We start from the raw sequence: 18,084 nt of genomic DNA on the forward strand, positions 1-18,084 counted from the left end.
ACTGTATAACACGAAATCTCATAATGACCACTGGTTACTGTATAACACGAAATCTCATAATGACCACTGTATACTGTATAACACGAAATCTCATAATGACCACTGGTTACTGTATAACACGAAATCTCATAATGACCACTGTATACTGTATAACACGAAATCTCATAATGACCACTGGTTACTGTATAACACGAAATCTCATAATGACCACTGTATACTGTATAACACGAAATCTCATAATGACCACTGGTTACTGTATAACACGAAATCTCATAATGACCACTGTATACTGTATAACACGAAATCTCATAATGACCACTGGTTACTGTATAACACGAAATCTCATAATGACCACTGTATACTGTATAACACGAAATCTCATAATGACCACTGGTTACTGTATAACACGAAATCTCATAATGACCACTGTATACTGTATAACACGAAATCTCATAATGACCACTGGTTACTGTATAACACGAAATCTCATAATGACCACTGTATACTGTATAACACGAAATCTCATAATGACCACTGGTTACTGTATAACACGAAATCTCATAATGACCACTGTATACTGTATAACACGAAATCTCATAATGACCACTGGTTACTGTATAACACGAAATCTCATAATGACCACTGTATACTGTATAACACGAAATCTCATAATGACCACTGGTTACTGTATAACACGAAATCTCATAATGACCACTGTATACTGTATAACACGAAATCTCATAATGACCACTGGTTACTGTATAACACGAAATCTCATAATGACCACTGTATACTGTATAACACGAAATCTCATAATGACCACTGGTTACTGTATAACACGAAATCTCATAATGACCACTGTATACTGTATAACACGAAATCTCATAATGACCACTGGTTACTGTATAACACGAAATCTCATAATGACCACTGTATACTGTATAACACGAAATCTCATAATGACCACTGGTTACTGTATAACACGAAATCTCATAATGACCACTGGTTACTGTATAACACAAAATCTCATAATGGCCACTGTATACTGTATAACATGAAATTTTATAATGACCACTGGTTACTGTATAACACGAAATCTCATAATGACCACTGGTTACTGTATAACACGAAATCTCAATAATGAACATTGTATACTGTATAACATGAAATGTTCGTGGGTACTTTGCTTCGTGGTTTGAAGCTATTTAGATAATTTCGTGGTACAAACTTTCGTGAAATTCCTATATTAACAAATAGTAGACAGGTATATCATCCCAATTAGTTGTATTAATTTTTGTGGTTCAATAGCAACCACGAAAACTACGAACGTTTATGTATAACAAACATATCATGTTATACAGTATACAATATGGTGATCTATCAATTTACACCTGCTGCAAAGACATTCAAGAAATGTACAAACACATATACAGTGTATTGGTAAAAACATGTTGCTACCACTATTTCCGGTTCATTTGAATTCCACATATAGCAGCAGATCTACCATCCTATAAGCTAGAATATAAAAATCACGCCTCTGGGTCTCTATAAATGACTAATCTTCCTTTGGTTTACAGAGCTGAAGGGGATGTCCAACACCAAGCTGAATGAGGTCCTGGCGGAGTACGAGGTGATCATCAAAGAGCTGTCGGAGACGTTGATCCGTGAACTGGCCCTACGTGACGAATACGAGTACGATAAAGAGTTGAAGAACCAGTTCATCTCTCTGCTCCTCACCATACAGAAGCGGCGCAGAGAGAGCAATCTTGACAAAAAGAAGAAGAAAAACAAACCAGCTCCACCCACGTCCAGCGTCAACAATAACCTGACTAGTCCAGATGGCCCCAAAACTGTGAGTGTGTGAAATCTTTAACATCAAGCTGACAAACAGGACTTCCTTAGAATTTACACACCATAGACAATAGGTCTATGACATTTTGATAGACCATACCTTGACCAAGACATTTTTACTTGTATCTATTTACAATAAATTAAAGAGAATATGTGCAATAATAAAAGAAAAGAGTAAGCAAACAGAAATCTGTTTCCTCACTACTAGGAATGGATTTGCATTTGTGGAAATAAGTATTAAATAAAAATCATAACTGATATTTAATTTGTGTAAACTCCACTAACAAAAACACATCTAGCAAGCAATTTTTGCAAACACTAATATCAGTTACATTTGAAATCAAAATATGTAATTAGGCTGAACTCTTTGAACTACGTTTATTTTGCAGTTCCTTACAACAGTTATCCCCTACCACACATTTGAAGGCCCGCCGAGATCTGAACAACTCCAAATTTACATAAAAAGTAGGTATCCAGAGTGTTTGTTGAGTCTTCAAAATGTTTTCAGTCTGCTGTGCATTCTGTTTTGGAAGATACCAAATAAAAACACTAACTTTCAAGCAACTGACACTATATTAATGAGATTTTTAGATAAGATGAAAAATATATCTACATTTTAAGACAAGTTTCACTGACTTTGAAGTTATTGTAAGGCAAAGTGTAGTTGTTCTGGCAGTAAAAATCTTACTGATGTGTACTGTTCTGTGAAGCGAGTATATGTTACCTATGTGTACTGTTTTGTGAAGCTAGTATATGTTACTGTTGTGTACTGTTTTGTGAAGCGAGTATATGTTACTTATGTGTACTGTTTTGTGAAGCGAGTATATGTTACTGATGTGTCCTGTTTTGTGAAGCGAGTATATGTTACTGATGTGTACTATGTTGTGAAGCTAGTATATGTTTGTGATGTGTATTGTTTTGTGAAGCTAGTATATGTTTGTGATGTGTATTGTTTTGTGAAGCTAGTATATGTTTCTAATGTGTACTGTTCTTTGAAGCTAGTATATGTTTCTAATGTGTACTGTTCTTTGAAGCTAGTATATGTTTCTAATGTGTACTGTTCTTTGAAGCTAGTATATGTTTCTAATGTGTACTGTTCTTTGAAGCTAGTATATGTTTCTGATCTGTACTGTTTTGTGAAGCTAGGATATGTTTCTGATGTGTACTGTGTTGTTAAGCTAGTATATGTTACCGATGCGAACTGTGTTGTGAAGCTAGTATATATTACTGATGTGTCCTGTTTTGTGAAGCTAGTATATGTTTGTGATGTGTATTGTTTTGTGAAGCTAGTATATGTTTGTGATGTGTATTGTTTTGTGAAGCTAGTATATGTTACCGATGTGTACTGTTTTGTGTAGCTAGTATATGTTACTGATGTTTACTGTGTTGTGAAGCTTGTATATGTTTCTGATGTGTCCTGTTTTGTGAAGCTAGTATATGTTTCTGATGTGTCCTGTTTTGTTAAGCTAGTATATGTTACTGATGTGTCCTGTTTTGTGAAGCGAGTATATGTTACTGATGTGTACTGTGTTGTGAAGCTAGTATATGTCACATAACTTTAAAACCTTAAGATAATGGTGTCCTGCTATTTAGTTTGTGTAACCTTTCCTTGTCACATATCAAATTAGATGGTTGGCATTGTTGATGGTAAGGTTTCAGTATATTTTTGGTTTGCCAAACTTTCACAGGAAAAGTGAATGCTGTTACAATAGGTGGCTTATTTATAACTCTTAGCAATGCCAGAGACATGATGAGCCAATTGGACCTTTACACATATTTCTTTCTCAAGCTAGTTTGGTATTGTCTATGACAAAGAATGCATTTTTAAATATAGATTCATTTGCAAAACGCTGTTTGTTTTTTTTAAACATGAATTACATGCTAGTTAAAGTGTTAGTAGATGTGTATTTGTATTTTGTTGGATCCATTAAGAATTAGTTTTATAACATAACCCCAGTGTTATGTAATGATTATGCACAGGTGTTATATTGTTGTATCCGAACAAAATATCTACATTTATTCGAGCTAATCAATACGTCACAAGGTGTTCTAATATTGATATTCCAGGAAACACATTTCTTAAGCTCTTTTATTTTAGTTTTTTTCCAGGAAGATTAAACCAACAGTGTTTTTTTAGATGGATGAAACTTGATGTTCATCCTAAGAAAAACGTTGTGGCAGTTGATAGTCAATCATATCATGTGATAGTTAACTTCTTTGGAGAATTGCTGTTATAACTATTGCAATGTATCTTTAAGTACAACGTATCGTTACACTATTAGTGATATATTGGTCCTCAATCAATCATTTGTAGGTCATGTAATAGGATATTTCCATTTCATATGAGATTTGTGTACCAGGTAAAGTCTATGGTTTGTGAAGAATCCGTAGGCTATGCTTGAGGAACTGTCAATCCTATGTTAAGATGGTTGTAACACTGGATCTGTTTGTTTTACAGTACTACAGGCCATAAATGAAGATAGTCCAACAGTCCCCACACTTCTGACTGACTACATCTTGAAAGGTAAGGTCACCGTTAATCTGACCCCAGTCCTAAACCAACCTCAGCCCTCACAAACCCCTCATTAACCCACATCCACTCTTAAAAAACCTGCCCTATATCATGAATCCACACAAGCCCACACAAACCCTGCCCTCTATAAATCCACACCGGCCCACACAACCCCGGCCCTCTATAAATCCACACCGGCACACACAAACCCTGCCCTATAATATAATCCACACCAGCCCAAACAAACCCTGCCCTCTATCAATCCACTCAGCCCTCACAAACCCTGCCCTATAATATAATCCAGCCCGCTATTATAAACCACCCCTACCTTCAAAAGGTGTTTCTGCCCATTCTTCTCCTCAATCCTTAAAAAAAAATATCCCCAAATCTTCTTTTTTATGCCCCCGCCATAAAATGGGGGGGGGGCATATAGTGTTGCCCATGTCTGTCCTGTCCTGTCCCGTCCCATCCCCGCCCTGTCCAAAGTGGTTGTAACTACTAATTCTACATGGTGATTCATATCTTACTGACATTTTCTAGTTCTAAATACAACTACATATATTTACCTAAATTGCCATCACAATAAGTTGTCTTCTGCCTCCCCAATATCCCCACAAATTTCCATCAAGCACAGTCTTTTCGTCTTTCCCTCTATACTGCTAACACCCTGCCCTACTTTCCCAACCCCACAACCAGTTAACATTTAAGTCCCCAACATCTGATCCCCTAATTCCTCCACCCCTTCAAATCTTTTGTCCCCTTCCTCAAGATCGCTAAAACTATCTTACTTCCCCACCAGCATAACCAGTTAACATTTACTTCCCCTACAGCTAACCCCCTAATTCCTCTACCCCTTAAAATCTGTTGTCCCGTCCCTCATGATCCCTGCAACTGCCTTACTTCCCCACCTCACAACTTGTTGTCCCTGTTATCCCTAAATATATGCCTGTAAGGATCTTGCATTTCAAGCTTCAAGGTCATGCCATAGTTTTTCATGCTTCAATTCAGGAGAATTATAATATACAAAGAATCATCTATATTTTCAGTCTGTATGACTTGACGACTTGTCTTGTCAAAATACTCCCAAAGACTTGTTCCCCGTGTTTGGTGGAAGGATGTGTACAGGTATCAGTTTGGAAATACAAACATATGTAGATAGGACTTAAAGTTGAAATATAGTTTCAAGCATTTGTCTGGTAGTCTTAAACTTGTAGCCAACTTCTGTCAAGGTGCCCAGTTAATGCTTTGCTAAATAACTTGAAATGAGGACAAAGTTGAATCTCTAGTAACACTATAGTCTGAATGGAATTGAGCCTAGCTAATATAAATACATATATTTGTCCAGTTCTGTGGCCAGCTGCAGCAAAGTTGCCTAAGGGTACTGTTTTAAACTTGTTCCCAGATGATAGAATCAAGGTTATTATGTACAACAACCAAGGTAGATATTGATCACATAGGTATCAACATCTATGTACCTGTTCAGGCATGCCTCTCAGACCTGTTATAAAATCAATACCTGGCTGGCTGATAAGGTGGCAAGCTTTCCTGTCGTCTCCGCCATCAGCCTCTGCATCACAGATCAATTCCACTCCTATCTCACATCAGTGCCAGTCTGGGTCACACAAGCTTTGTAACGTTTCTCAAAAATAAGATAAGTGTGAAGTGAGTGTTAAGATGCGGCACTGATAAAAGTTTTAAGATATTTTTTTGGCCAAAAAAAAATGCAAGAAAGTCTTGTATACTTGTCTATGACAGGACCTATTATGGTATGGCCTTATCTGCCTGGTTTGACATCATTTCAGTCAACAACATATTGTTCCTTGTAATGTCAACTGTATTAACCACACTTGCAATAAAATATACAGGTCACTATATAAAGAGTTATAGCTCTTTGTTCGTTTTTGGTCATTTTTAGCTCACCTGGTCCGAAAGGACCATGGTGAGCTTATGCCATACCGCAGCGTCAGTCATCCGTCCGTCAACTTTTCCTTTAAAATGCTACTGGTCCTGAACGGCCGAGTAGATTTTGACTAAATTTGGTCTGGAGCAGCCTTAGACCAAGGGGACACAATTTTGTATAAACGGTGGGTGTGACCCCCTGGGGGCAGAGGGATGGGGCCAAATAATGGAAATAGAGGTAAAACCTTTAAAAATCCTTCTTCTACCATAGGGAATTAAGGGGTTTTATTCTGATTTAGTCTGGAGCATACTTGGACCAAGGGGACTCAATTTTGTTTCAACTGTGGGTGTGGCCACCCTAATTTAGCTAATTCTATAAAATTCTTCTTCTGTAGGAATGACAGGATTATGTCCATATTTGGTCTAAAGCATCCTTGGGTGAAGGGGAACTAATTTTGTATCGACAACCCCTGGGGGCAGAGGGGCGGGGCCCAATTGTGGAAACATAGCAAATTCTTCAAAATCCTCCTTTTCCTGTAGGAATGACAGGATTGTGTCCAATTGCATATAAAAATAACCCCTGACTAATCATGTAATACATGTACAGCAACATCTGGCTATTTCAGCTTTAATTTTGCTAACATTTCCAGGTGAGCAATACAGGACCTCGGGCATCTTTTTTTCAATTATTTTCACAATTGGACATATTTCCATACTTCAGTTTGCTGTTCTGTTTGTTTCTCTTCTGTATCCTTCATCTTGCTCTTTTAATCATAGAATAATATATTATACAATATCTCTAAATGGATGGCATGTGTTAGCATATATTTTTCTGCTTCTGATCAACTCATAGTTCGTAAGTTTTTGGTTTGAAGACAGTGTTTCCATTCAGATCAGAGGAAGGGGCCTCTCGAATTTAAAACAAGTTTTCAATTAAGATGAAACTTATTTGCTTGTTGTATGAAAGGTACCTAGACGCCATGGCTGCCATTTTGAAAAACTATTTCAAATTTAAAGTCAAGTTCTACTGGACCTATTGACCTGAAACTTGGTAGGAATGATCGACTCATGGTTCTGTCAAAGCGTTGATATTTTTCGGGTCGATCGAAAATCCAATATGGCCGCCATTTAGAAAAACTATTTCAAACTTAAAGTCAATTTCTACTGGGCCCATTGAACTGAAACTTTTTAGGAATGATCGACTTATGGTCCGGAACAAGTGTTGTTATTTTTCGGGTCGATCAGAAATCCAATATGGCCACCAAGGCTGCTATTTTTAAAATAACTTTTTCAAACTTGAAGTGGAGTTCTACTGGGCCTATTGAACTGGAACTTAGTAGGAATGATTGACTTATGGTCCTGGCAAAGTTTTCAAAGTGTCAAACTTTTTAGGAATGATCGACTTATGGTCCGGAACAAGTGTTGTTATTTTTCGGGTCGATCAGAAATCCAATATGGCCACCAAGGCTGCTATTTTTAAAATAACTTTTTCAAACTTGAAGTGGAGTTCTACTGGGCCTATTGAACTGGAACTTAGTAGGAATGATTGACTTATGGTCCTGGCAAAGTTTTCTTTTTTCTTTTTCGGGCCGATTAGCCACGGCTGCATTTTGAAAAACAACTATTTCAAACTTAAAATCAAGTTCTAACAGGCCAATTTAACTGAAACTCGGTCTAGGAATTATCGAGTCAGGGTCGTGAAAAACTTCACATTATACTTAACTTTTTTTTACTAGAATTGGTAGGGATGATTGACATTATCTCAATATTTAATATTAATATTTAGTATTTCAACAACAAAAATAAATACTGTAGGACTCTTGTTTAGAAATATTGTCTGTTGTTTCTGAGGTAGTTGTTCTGTGTTGTGCAGAACAGTGCTTTTGTCTCTTTCGTTTTAACCCTCATGTCTGGTCCCATTTGAGGTAGAAATGCGAGACATTTCTCCTTTAGGCCCAAAATATACACCATTTACTCTGCAATCCAGGGGGAGAACATATATGTGTATGACCTGTACATATATGTTGATATATTTATAACCATAACAGTTGTTGTGTTTAACAATTCTCAGCTGGTGTAATAATACAGCCACAATTATGAAACCTGTTTTACTAACATGTATTTTGTTTGATGCTGTTGGAAGCATTATCTATGGTCTATGTGTACTGATACAGACCTTAGTGTGAACCTAAGTTGATCAGACAAGAAATGATATGACAATGCATTGTGATGTCACACTAAATTGTAATAACTAATTTATATGTGCTATCTTAGATTGAATATTCCACTTTCCTTAACTGAACTTTAAAGGTCAACAGAAATCAAGCATGATGTCTGATTTCAGATCAACAGAACAATAAAGTCGATGTTACTTTAAGTTTGAAATCCGGTGCTCTATTAGGTTTGTGCTTTACCAGGTTGTTTTTGCGCTATAAACATGTTTGATAAGGGAAGGCTAAAATTGCTGTTACAACAATGTGCCACTTGTGATGTAGGAAGCGTAAGAGTAATATGTCAATGTTAATGGGCCATGTTAACATAAGTAGTATTGATTGGTGGGGGACCATCTGCCGACGACGGTGGCTTCCCTCCTCCTCCTCCTTTACCATAGCTGACACATGTGGTCTCATGCACAGGAAACATATGGCACTAACTGGTGTGTGTTGGGTATTGATTTTTGCCAATGCTAAATGCTGCGGATGTGATCTTACATACTCCAGCAATGTTCTATACAATACTGAACATCTATCTCGGATACGATTGACGAGATTTCTATCTTCTGTCCTGTAAGAACACCGTCATTAAATGTGTAATGGTCCCAATAAGGGCGAAAATGACTTGTGTATGTAAAGTTTGTTCCTAAAAAACTGTGGCTTTGTATTCAACAATCTTCCAAGGTCTTGTTAATAAGTTAATTATAATCCCTCAAGTATATAGTGTCAAGTTATGCCACAAATAAATAAGATCCATTAATAAGAGGTGTTTCACATATTTTTTGTGGCATATCCCAAAGTTTGTCGAATAATTTCACATTTTTGATAAGAAAGGTGGCTCACCAAGTGACATAATAAGTTTGATGAGTAGATCATTAGGTCTCTTTCTACCACTATTGCCCATCTTGATCAACACCCCGGCAATCCTCTATGTAATGTGTAACATTGAAGATAAACAGTCTTTGTTTCAGGCAGCTGCCTCACATCCATCCTTCCTTAAAGTGTACCACAATGAAAGCTTGAAATTTATAAGTGCTTTACGCTAGCATTGCAAACACTAAGATTGAACAGTCGAGTGATAAACAATTTGTAGTTGAACGTAGCTGTATGATTTTTACACATCGATCAGAATCATATCACTCCTAACAAATTCCTATGCAGCCTGATTCATCTTTTGTAAAATAGTGACATTGATCAGTAGTTGTCATAAAAAGTTCATGTTGAAAAGAATTCCACAACATACCATATGTTTCTCATTTTTCTTGAGTTAATTTTCAAATTTACGAAAACAAAAACCCAAATATTTTCACTGTGAATAAACATTAATCATATTTAGAAATAAAACAGTAGGAGAATAAATATTCAGACTGCAAATAAATGTTGTGTACAGGTTTACCTACTTCAGTTTAATGTACAAGCTGACAGGGACTGTTTGCAATAAATGAAAGTTTTGTGAATGTTAAGCAATTTAAGAAAATATACAAAACTGTTCATCAGAATTTGCAAACCATAGCATTCACAAATAAAAAGACCTATTCTGTTTTACAATTTGAGTTCCAGGTTCTGTTACAGGACATCTGAATCAATGCAGATACAGTGAGTGCCGATGGGCCTTTTAAAAACTATGTCTTTAAAACTTTTTATGTCGCTGCTTATGCATATCATGTTTACAATTGTCCTTTTGACTTGCCTAATAGTTCCTCTTGGTTTGTTTCAGTTCTCTGCCCGACATAAGAGCTGTGAGGATGAGACGAGCACCCAATATGTTACATGCCTAGCCATTTTGTATATACAGCCATGGTTTCTGTGACACTGCCAACAGCGTTTTCTCATTTTTGTTGTTGTTTTGACCTCCGGAGCACTTCAGTAATTACTTGTGTTATGTTGTTTTCATGGCAGCTCAGCAGACATATTCAGCTTCCCATTCATCCTGTACATACAAGCAGTCATTGTGTGCTATATTATTTTGTAGACAAAACATATTGTATGTACATACAAGTTAAGCATTCATTGTATACTAATCATCCTGTAAGTGGAATTGTACAATAATTGTACATCATTAGCATTTTCACCCAAAGCATCGCAAAAGTCTGCACGATGGTATTTCAAAGGCCATTTTCTTTCATTTTTTTTTTTTTCAAAATAAATAAATAAATATTTTATTCAGCCTGTATGTAACACTCAAAAAGCTTTTTTCTCATTGGCTAGGGCAAAGGGCACCGGAAAATGATCTTATTGAGATGGAATTACAGTTTGAAGTGCTTAATGAGATCTCATCTTCTTTGATTCATAATTTTTTCGTAATCAAGTACCAGATATATCGCTCGTATGACAAAAAACATCTCACTATAGCCGAGGACTACAAAATGTTGGGCAATAAAAATGTTCGATTTAGAATGCACTTAGGTATGCTAGTTCGAAAGCAAAGACATTTCTTTAAATATAAAAGAACTTTCTTGTGTCGGTGAGAATAGGAGATCAGGGTTCCAATTCAAGGATCATAGTGTTTGGATATGTCCCTGGGCCCAGGGTTCCAATTCAAGGATCATAGTGTTTGGATATGTCCCTGGGCCCAGGGTTCCAATTCAAGGATCATAGTGTTTGGATATGTCCCTGGGCCCAGGGTTCCAATTCAAGGATCATAGTGTTTGGATATGTCCCTGGGCCTAGGGTTCCAATTCAAGGATCATAGTGTTTGGATATGTCCCTGGGCCCGGGGTTCCAATTCAAGGATCATAGTGTTTGGATATGTCCCTGGGCCTGGGGTTCCAATTCAAGGATCATAGTGTTTGGATATGTCCCTGGGCCCGGGGTTCCAATTCAAGGATCATAGTGTTTGGATATGTCCCTGGGCCTGGTGTTCCAATTCAAGGATCATAGTGTTTGGATATGTCCCTGGGCCCGGGGTTCCAATTCAAGGATCATAGTGTTTGGATATGTCCCTGGGCCTGGTGTTCCAATTCAAGGATCATAGTGTTTGGATATGTCCCTGGGCCCGGGGTTCCAATTCAAGGATCATAGTGTTTGGATATGTCCCTGGGCCTGGTGTTCCAATTCAAGAATCATAGTGCTTGGATATGTCAGTAATGTTTGAGACATCAATATTTTGAATAATTACTGCAGAAATGGATTTACTCCTCCATGCTTTCTCAGTTCCACATGCTCTTGTTCTTCTGTAAACTTCAAATGCTTGACCAATAGGACCTCGTCTGTGTTAAGAATGAAGTCATATACGGCTGTATTAGCAATATGGGCAAGCTAGGATTGGCGATTTACTATTAAGGTCATTACATCTATCCATCGCGCTTTGTCATATTTGAAATCTAGTCCTGCTAAGCTTAAAACCACAAGCACCATCAGCATTGAAACCATTATCAAACATCATAACTATCAATTTATTATAATCCAATATTTGTATGTAGCATTCAAACTCCTAGATGAATCGTGGCCTTGTAGACGAAGTATAAAAGTTACGTTATTAATGATAATAACTGGAAGATATTGGACTAGAAAGCTATATACATGTCACCTTGGTAAAATACAAGCTGCTTTCTTCAGACTCTGCTTTATAGAATTCATATTTAGATCTTTCGTTTGAAACCTAGCAGACCCATAGAAAAATAATAATTTAATACCTAAAATACTTCAGAAATACATGTATTGACACTATTGCATAATGCTTCATCCTATATTAGTCATGGTTTTTTTTCAGTTTTACCAGAAACATGACTGTTTTTATGGGAAGTATTTACTATTTTTATGGGAAGTATTTAGTAAAAGCTTGCACTTACTAGCTCATCCTGGTACACATTTTGTCAGGATTTCCTTATTACTGAACCTAGTGTTGTGATCAAATATTCAGTCAGACTCTTCTGATTGTATGGTCAGTAAAAAGTTTGACCTGGTAAACAATTTTCAGAATCAATGTAAGGCTTGATCTTATTCAAAATGCCATGGTCAATGTAAAGCTTGTTGAGTCTGTTGAATTATACCATTAAGTTTTGTACATATTTTTCCTCCCTGTATTTGCACGGACTATATGGATTTTTGCATTGTGAAGTATCTATAATATTATGTGTGTATTTACTAATGTCATGTTGAGAGTTTATGCCAGTGTACAGTATAATCTCGTTATACTGTCAAAGTTTGTTCAGTGAAAATTTTGTGTTGTATAATGTAAGGGGGTTTGTCAATATATCTTAGAAATTAAAGGGTGATTAAAAGAATATTTATGGTAAGTTATGCGACACATGAAGTGAGAGGCATTATATTGAGGTTTTACTGTATATTTTATGTAGAGTGAAAAATAATTTGTACACATATATTATACATGTACCTGATATTCAATAACAATATTGTCAATTAGCTTCATGCTACCTAATATACGTGTATATCTATATATCTATACATATATGGGCAATGTGCAAATAAGTATCATATCTTTGTGCAGCGGTAACATTAATTTGATCAATATAAATATATGATACACAGTCTACAAGAAATCAAACTTTGATTGATATTGATTTACCACTTTTTTATATGCTAGATATTTCATATGTTTTTACACCTGCGTTTTAGAATAACCATGTTGTTTGTAAGGTGATGCTTGGTTTAACATGTGGCGTTGTTAGCCTGATAATTTATCAAATAACACACACACTCGTACTGCAAGTATATATAGTTAATCAAATTTTACAAGTACTGTATTAAGAGCTTTGTATTCATTTCTCGGTGTTGTGGAAATCCTGTATGTTGCGTAATCAATACCTTCATCAAGAGAAAAATATCAGATATATTATACCATACAATTTAAAATGTATGCGGTTCTTGATATTGAATTGAAAAAGAAATAGAGTATTATAAGCATATTCCAGTTCTGTCCCGGTCAATATGTATGCTGTATTGAAATACATGAATGATCATATATCTATATATATATATAAAGAATCTATGAAGATTGTTTAATTAATGAAGGTGATATAATTAATAAAGAAATGAGCATTTAGATTTATTTTCGATTATCTCCCTTAGATTAAAAATAGCATTTAGTAAATCTCAGTCTGAATATTAATGAACACGTTTGTACAATAGTTAAAGAAGCTTTGTTGATTATCTGGTAAGCCGAAGCTGTGCTACCCTTACAGAATGGTTATAAAGGGAACCGTTTGATACAAATCTATTTGTCAGATATATAGTACTTAATACAGTGGACATGCATGTGTAAATCTGAATTACCAGAAGCAAGTTTGCATGTACAGACTGGAGGAGTTTGAACCAACTTAAGATAATTGAAACTGTGAGGGAATGTACACACAAATGTTTATGTTATAAAGTAACAAATCCAAGGCTGCAGTAAAAATATAAATACATAGATGCTTAGATTTTATTCTGACAAAATTAGAATTTTACAATCCTTTGGCAGTCGGCTCTAAAGTAAAAAATAATTAAACATATATATACATTGAAGAACATGTATATAATGACTTCAATTCAGGAAGATTGCAATATGAATTTACCTTATAACACTTCATACATTAACAGTACTTTCTTGTTATATTAAAAAGAACTAACACTGTAGAACAGATTAACTATTCAGGTTCCATGATCTAATCAGGTTTACTGTGTGTTTAATACTGGTGTTAATGTAAATGAGCTATAATATACAGTATTTATTTTCCTGTCTGGTTCAGGTTGGTTTCAAATCTTCATCACATGACGCTTTTAATATTTATAAGGTGGGTTACACATACTTTGATTTCCCTCACTATATAATTTCAGCACTAGCTACACTTCCAAATCTGTTTTTTTCTTTCCGTTTCATTGATCTTAATAAGGTGTTTTCTAGAAGGGATATTGAGATGGTGACAGAGTCTGCTAGTCATCTGTTTAATTTTGTGTCGGGGACGGTTGACCTGTGTATCTTTTACTTTTACAGTAATCTATTCATCATGTCGGTCAAACATTTGTTGCGCAATAGGATAAGTATTTATGTGATCAACAGGTATATTATGGGTCACTTGTAATACAGCCACTAGATGGCACATTGCTTGCAAGAGGTTTTCTCCTCTTCTCCCCCCTCCAATTTTTTTTTAACAATTTCGTATTCCATTTAAGAGTAGTTTGGGATGTAAATCAAATACATGAAATGGATGAAAATAATAGAAACATTATCCTTAAAAAAAGAGTAAATTTCATGGCTCTCTGAATTATATTTGAAAAGCATGTTGTTTTAAAAATGTGTGCAGCCATCAATCCATGTCGTGAAAAACTACAGGTTCAAGTGTCAAAGTTTATGAAGATAAAGATAAGGATGACATGTATATAGGTGGGGACCAATGTATCTGTTAGATTTAAGAGTATTTGATCCCTCGTGAGTCGAGATGACCGATTTCTACTGCATGTGTATGTATGTGACGTACATACAGGTATCAAATCATACAAGTTGTAGAAATAAGAAGTTTTGTGTGTGATATATTTGTGTAGAAGCGTAGTTTCATCACGACAAAATTGCTTTGTCCAGGGTTGTATATATATATATATATCCATCGCTTTACGTATATCTGTTTTCTATTTAACATTTTTTTGTGATATCCATTACAAGTTTATTGATGTTATTGAATGAACTGTTTATTTGTTTTGCTTTTACAAGCTGATTCCACCTGCTGAATAATCAAACCATTTGAAAACAAATCCTTACATCATTTTGAACTGGGACCGTATATACTATAATACAGTTATATATAATCGTAGTCCCAGGTTCTAGTTTAAATTTTTTCTCATTACTTAATAATCTATAATCAAAATGATATATGCTTTAGTGGATTATTTGCTTGGAAATGAGAAGAAAAGTTAATTCCTACAACAACTTGGAATATATATATCATTCTCTGTATGGAGTGCACCAATTGCTATGAAATGTTGACCGTATATTTACATATTACTCGGTAGTTGGCTTTTGTGGCCAGTGATATAAAGCTTTATATAGTGTTAGTATTAGGTTGTGTGATCAGTATGATTGTGTTGTGGTCTTATTTGGTAAGAACGAACGGTTGAGTTTTCACTTGTGTATTAATAAATAAGTAAAAAGACTAGATCTGTTTTGAATGTTGCCAACTGTAAGGAAGTTATTTTGAAAGGGATTTTAATCATTGAAGCAGGAATGTACGGCTTTAAACTTCTTTGATTGAAGGAAAAAATTATACATCTTGTGGTATACACCAATCTTGAAGTCGATTGAAGGATTCATAAGTTGAAATTTGATGAAAAACAAACTTGACATCATTCTTGTAAAGAACAATAGCATTTTGGTCCACAGTAAAGAGATTGTATCTATGGTTAACTTCTTGCTTTTCATACAGACAGCCAGGCATTGAGTGTGGAATTGTCAGAGGTTGTTGTCATGGTAACGTAACCACAGAACTCTCTTTTGGCTGATGACCGTATAGTTCCTTCCTAGTGAGAAAACACTGAATAAAAACTTCAGTATTCAAAAAAAAGAGATTGAAAAACAAATATCTCAAATATTTGTGAGGCTATGTTAGTTACAGAGGATGCTTTTTAAGTTGTGATGTAAACAGATAGAGCAAGCATGAAACAGTCGGCAACATTTAATGAGATACAGTTCAGTTTATTCGTAATATATATAAGACATTGACGATTGCTTTTGTGTATATCAGTATAGGAAATGCACACAGAATAAATCCTCTTTGTTTGTGACTGTGAAGTATTAATGAGTGGATTTTATCACTAGTTGAAGTGCAAAATGAGTCCCAATTTTTCCTGTCTCAATTTTAAATTAGATAACTTTATTACTGTTCGACGAAGATCAAGGGAGGAGCACTCTTATTATTGTGCCATGAATTCAATGTCAAGTGTAGCCATTTTTTTTTTCCATACTTTTTTCCTTGTGAAACTTACGCAGGTATTGTGAGAAACATTTGTGTATCAATGTGAAATCATGATTTTGAATCAGTAAATAGAAATAAAAATCTTTAACTTATGTCTTAGGCTTTTTGTTTTTCATGAAGACTTCGTTTGAATATCAGCTGTGAGGAGGTTGTGTATTATTGTCTAATTTGGGGGGGGGGGGGGGGGGTAATGTTTCCCAGTTGCTGTGATAAGAACCAGTTTACAGGTATTAAAAACATCACGCAGCGTTCATGTTCAATGTACAGAGATATGATTTCAAGAGTGTACTTTTGTATTTTTGCGATACAAAATGTTTTATCAAAATAACAAAGTGGGATATTGAATTGGTGTTTTATCTTCATTTTAAGGAGTAAATCAGTATGCAGGTCGTTTCTTTAATCTCTGTATATTCATAGTTATAATCTTAGGTGATTGTATTGCAGGTTCATAATTGCTGACTTTTAGCTCACTTGGCCCTTTGGCCAGCCGTCGTCAACTTTTTACTTTAAACAACATCTTCTCAATAACCAAGAGGCCCAGGCTGATGATATTTGGCCAGTAGCATGCTGGGATGAAGGGCTACCAAGTTTGTTCAAATGAATGACCTTGACCCACTTTCAATATCACAGGGGTCAAATGTCTTAAAATCTTCAAACAACTTCTTATCAATAACAGCCTTGGATGATGATATTTGGCCAGGAGCCTGCTGGGATGAAGAGCTACCAAGTTTGTTAAAACAATTGACCTTCACCCATTTTCAAGGTCACAGGGTTCAAATATGTTTAAAACCTGTAAACAACTTCTTTTGAATAACCAAGAGGCATAGGATAATGATCAAATATGTTTAAATCTGTAAATGACTTGTTCTGAATATTTGGCCAGAAGCATGCTTGGACGGAAGGCTATAAACTCTGTTCAACTTAATGTCCTTGTTTGACTTTTAGGGTCACAGGTGTCGTATGTTTAAATCATTTAATAGATTCTAATGAATCGAACACAGATATTTTGTCTGTAGCTGTACATTAGTCCACTTTTAAGATTACAAGTGTGAGATTAATACCATTGGGCCTCTTGTATAAAATTTGTTATAGGGCTCATACCCACTTTTCTTTTTAGCTTATGCCGTGGCGCGGCGTCTGTCGTTAGTCCAGTTGGCCAGTAGCCTGCTGAGATGAAGGGCTAAAAAGTTTGTTCAAATGAATGACCTTCACCCATATTCAAGGTGACAGGGGTCAAATATGTTAAAAACTTAAACAACTTCTTCTGAATAACCAAAATGCCCATGGTGATGATATTTAGTCAGTAGCATACTTGGATCAAGGGCTACCAAGTTGTTTAAATGTATGACCTTGCCTTATATTCAAGGTCACAGGAGTCAAATTTGTTTAAAACCTTTAAACGAACTCTTCTGAATAACCATGGGTTCCAGGATGTTGATACTTTGCAAATTGCATCCTGAGATGAAAGGCTATTAAATTTGTTCTACATAATGACTTTGTTCGAATTTCAATCACAGGGGGGGAATGTTTAAAAAAAAAAAAAATGGGTCTTTTGAATGAATTTTAATCATAAAATCCGATATTTTGCCTGTAGCTTTATTTCAGATCACTTTTAAGGCTACAAGTGTGAGATTTATACCAGGTGAGCGATGCAGTCCCATTGGGCCTCTTGTTTTGAACAAACTTGGTAGCCCTTCATCCC

The 18,084-nt window shown here is 35.5% G+C and overlaps 1 protein-coding gene across 1 annotated transcript in view; it reads left to right on the top strand.

The window, feature by feature from the left end:
- LOC110449181 (fasciculation and elongation protein zeta-2-like) overlaps positions 1-16,476 on the top strand; it is a 40,163-nt gene extending 23,687 nt beyond the window's left edge. Inside the window, exons 5-8 of the mRNA XM_021495876.1 lie at positions 1,578-1,852; positions 2,241-2,316; positions 4,310-4,375; positions 10,193-16,476. Of these exons, the coding sequence (XP_021351551.1) occupies positions 1,578-1,852; positions 2,241-2,316; positions 4,310-4,375; positions 10,193-10,209 (434 nt within the window). The 3' untranslated portion in view covers positions 10,210-16,476. The remainder of the gene's footprint in view (positions 1-1,577; positions 1,853-2,240; positions 2,317-4,309; positions 4,376-10,192) is intronic.
- The last annotated feature ends 1,608 nt before the right edge of the window (positions 16,477-18,084 follow it).

This window comes from Mizuhopecten yessoensis, unplaced genomic scaffold, assembly GCF_002113885.1.
Source record: "Mizuhopecten yessoensis strain PY_sf001 unplaced genomic scaffold, ASM211388v2 scaffold4513, whole genome shotgun sequence".
Classification (NCBI taxonomy): domain Eukaryota; kingdom Metazoa; phylum Mollusca; class Bivalvia; order Pectinida; family Pectinidae; genus Mizuhopecten; species Mizuhopecten yessoensis.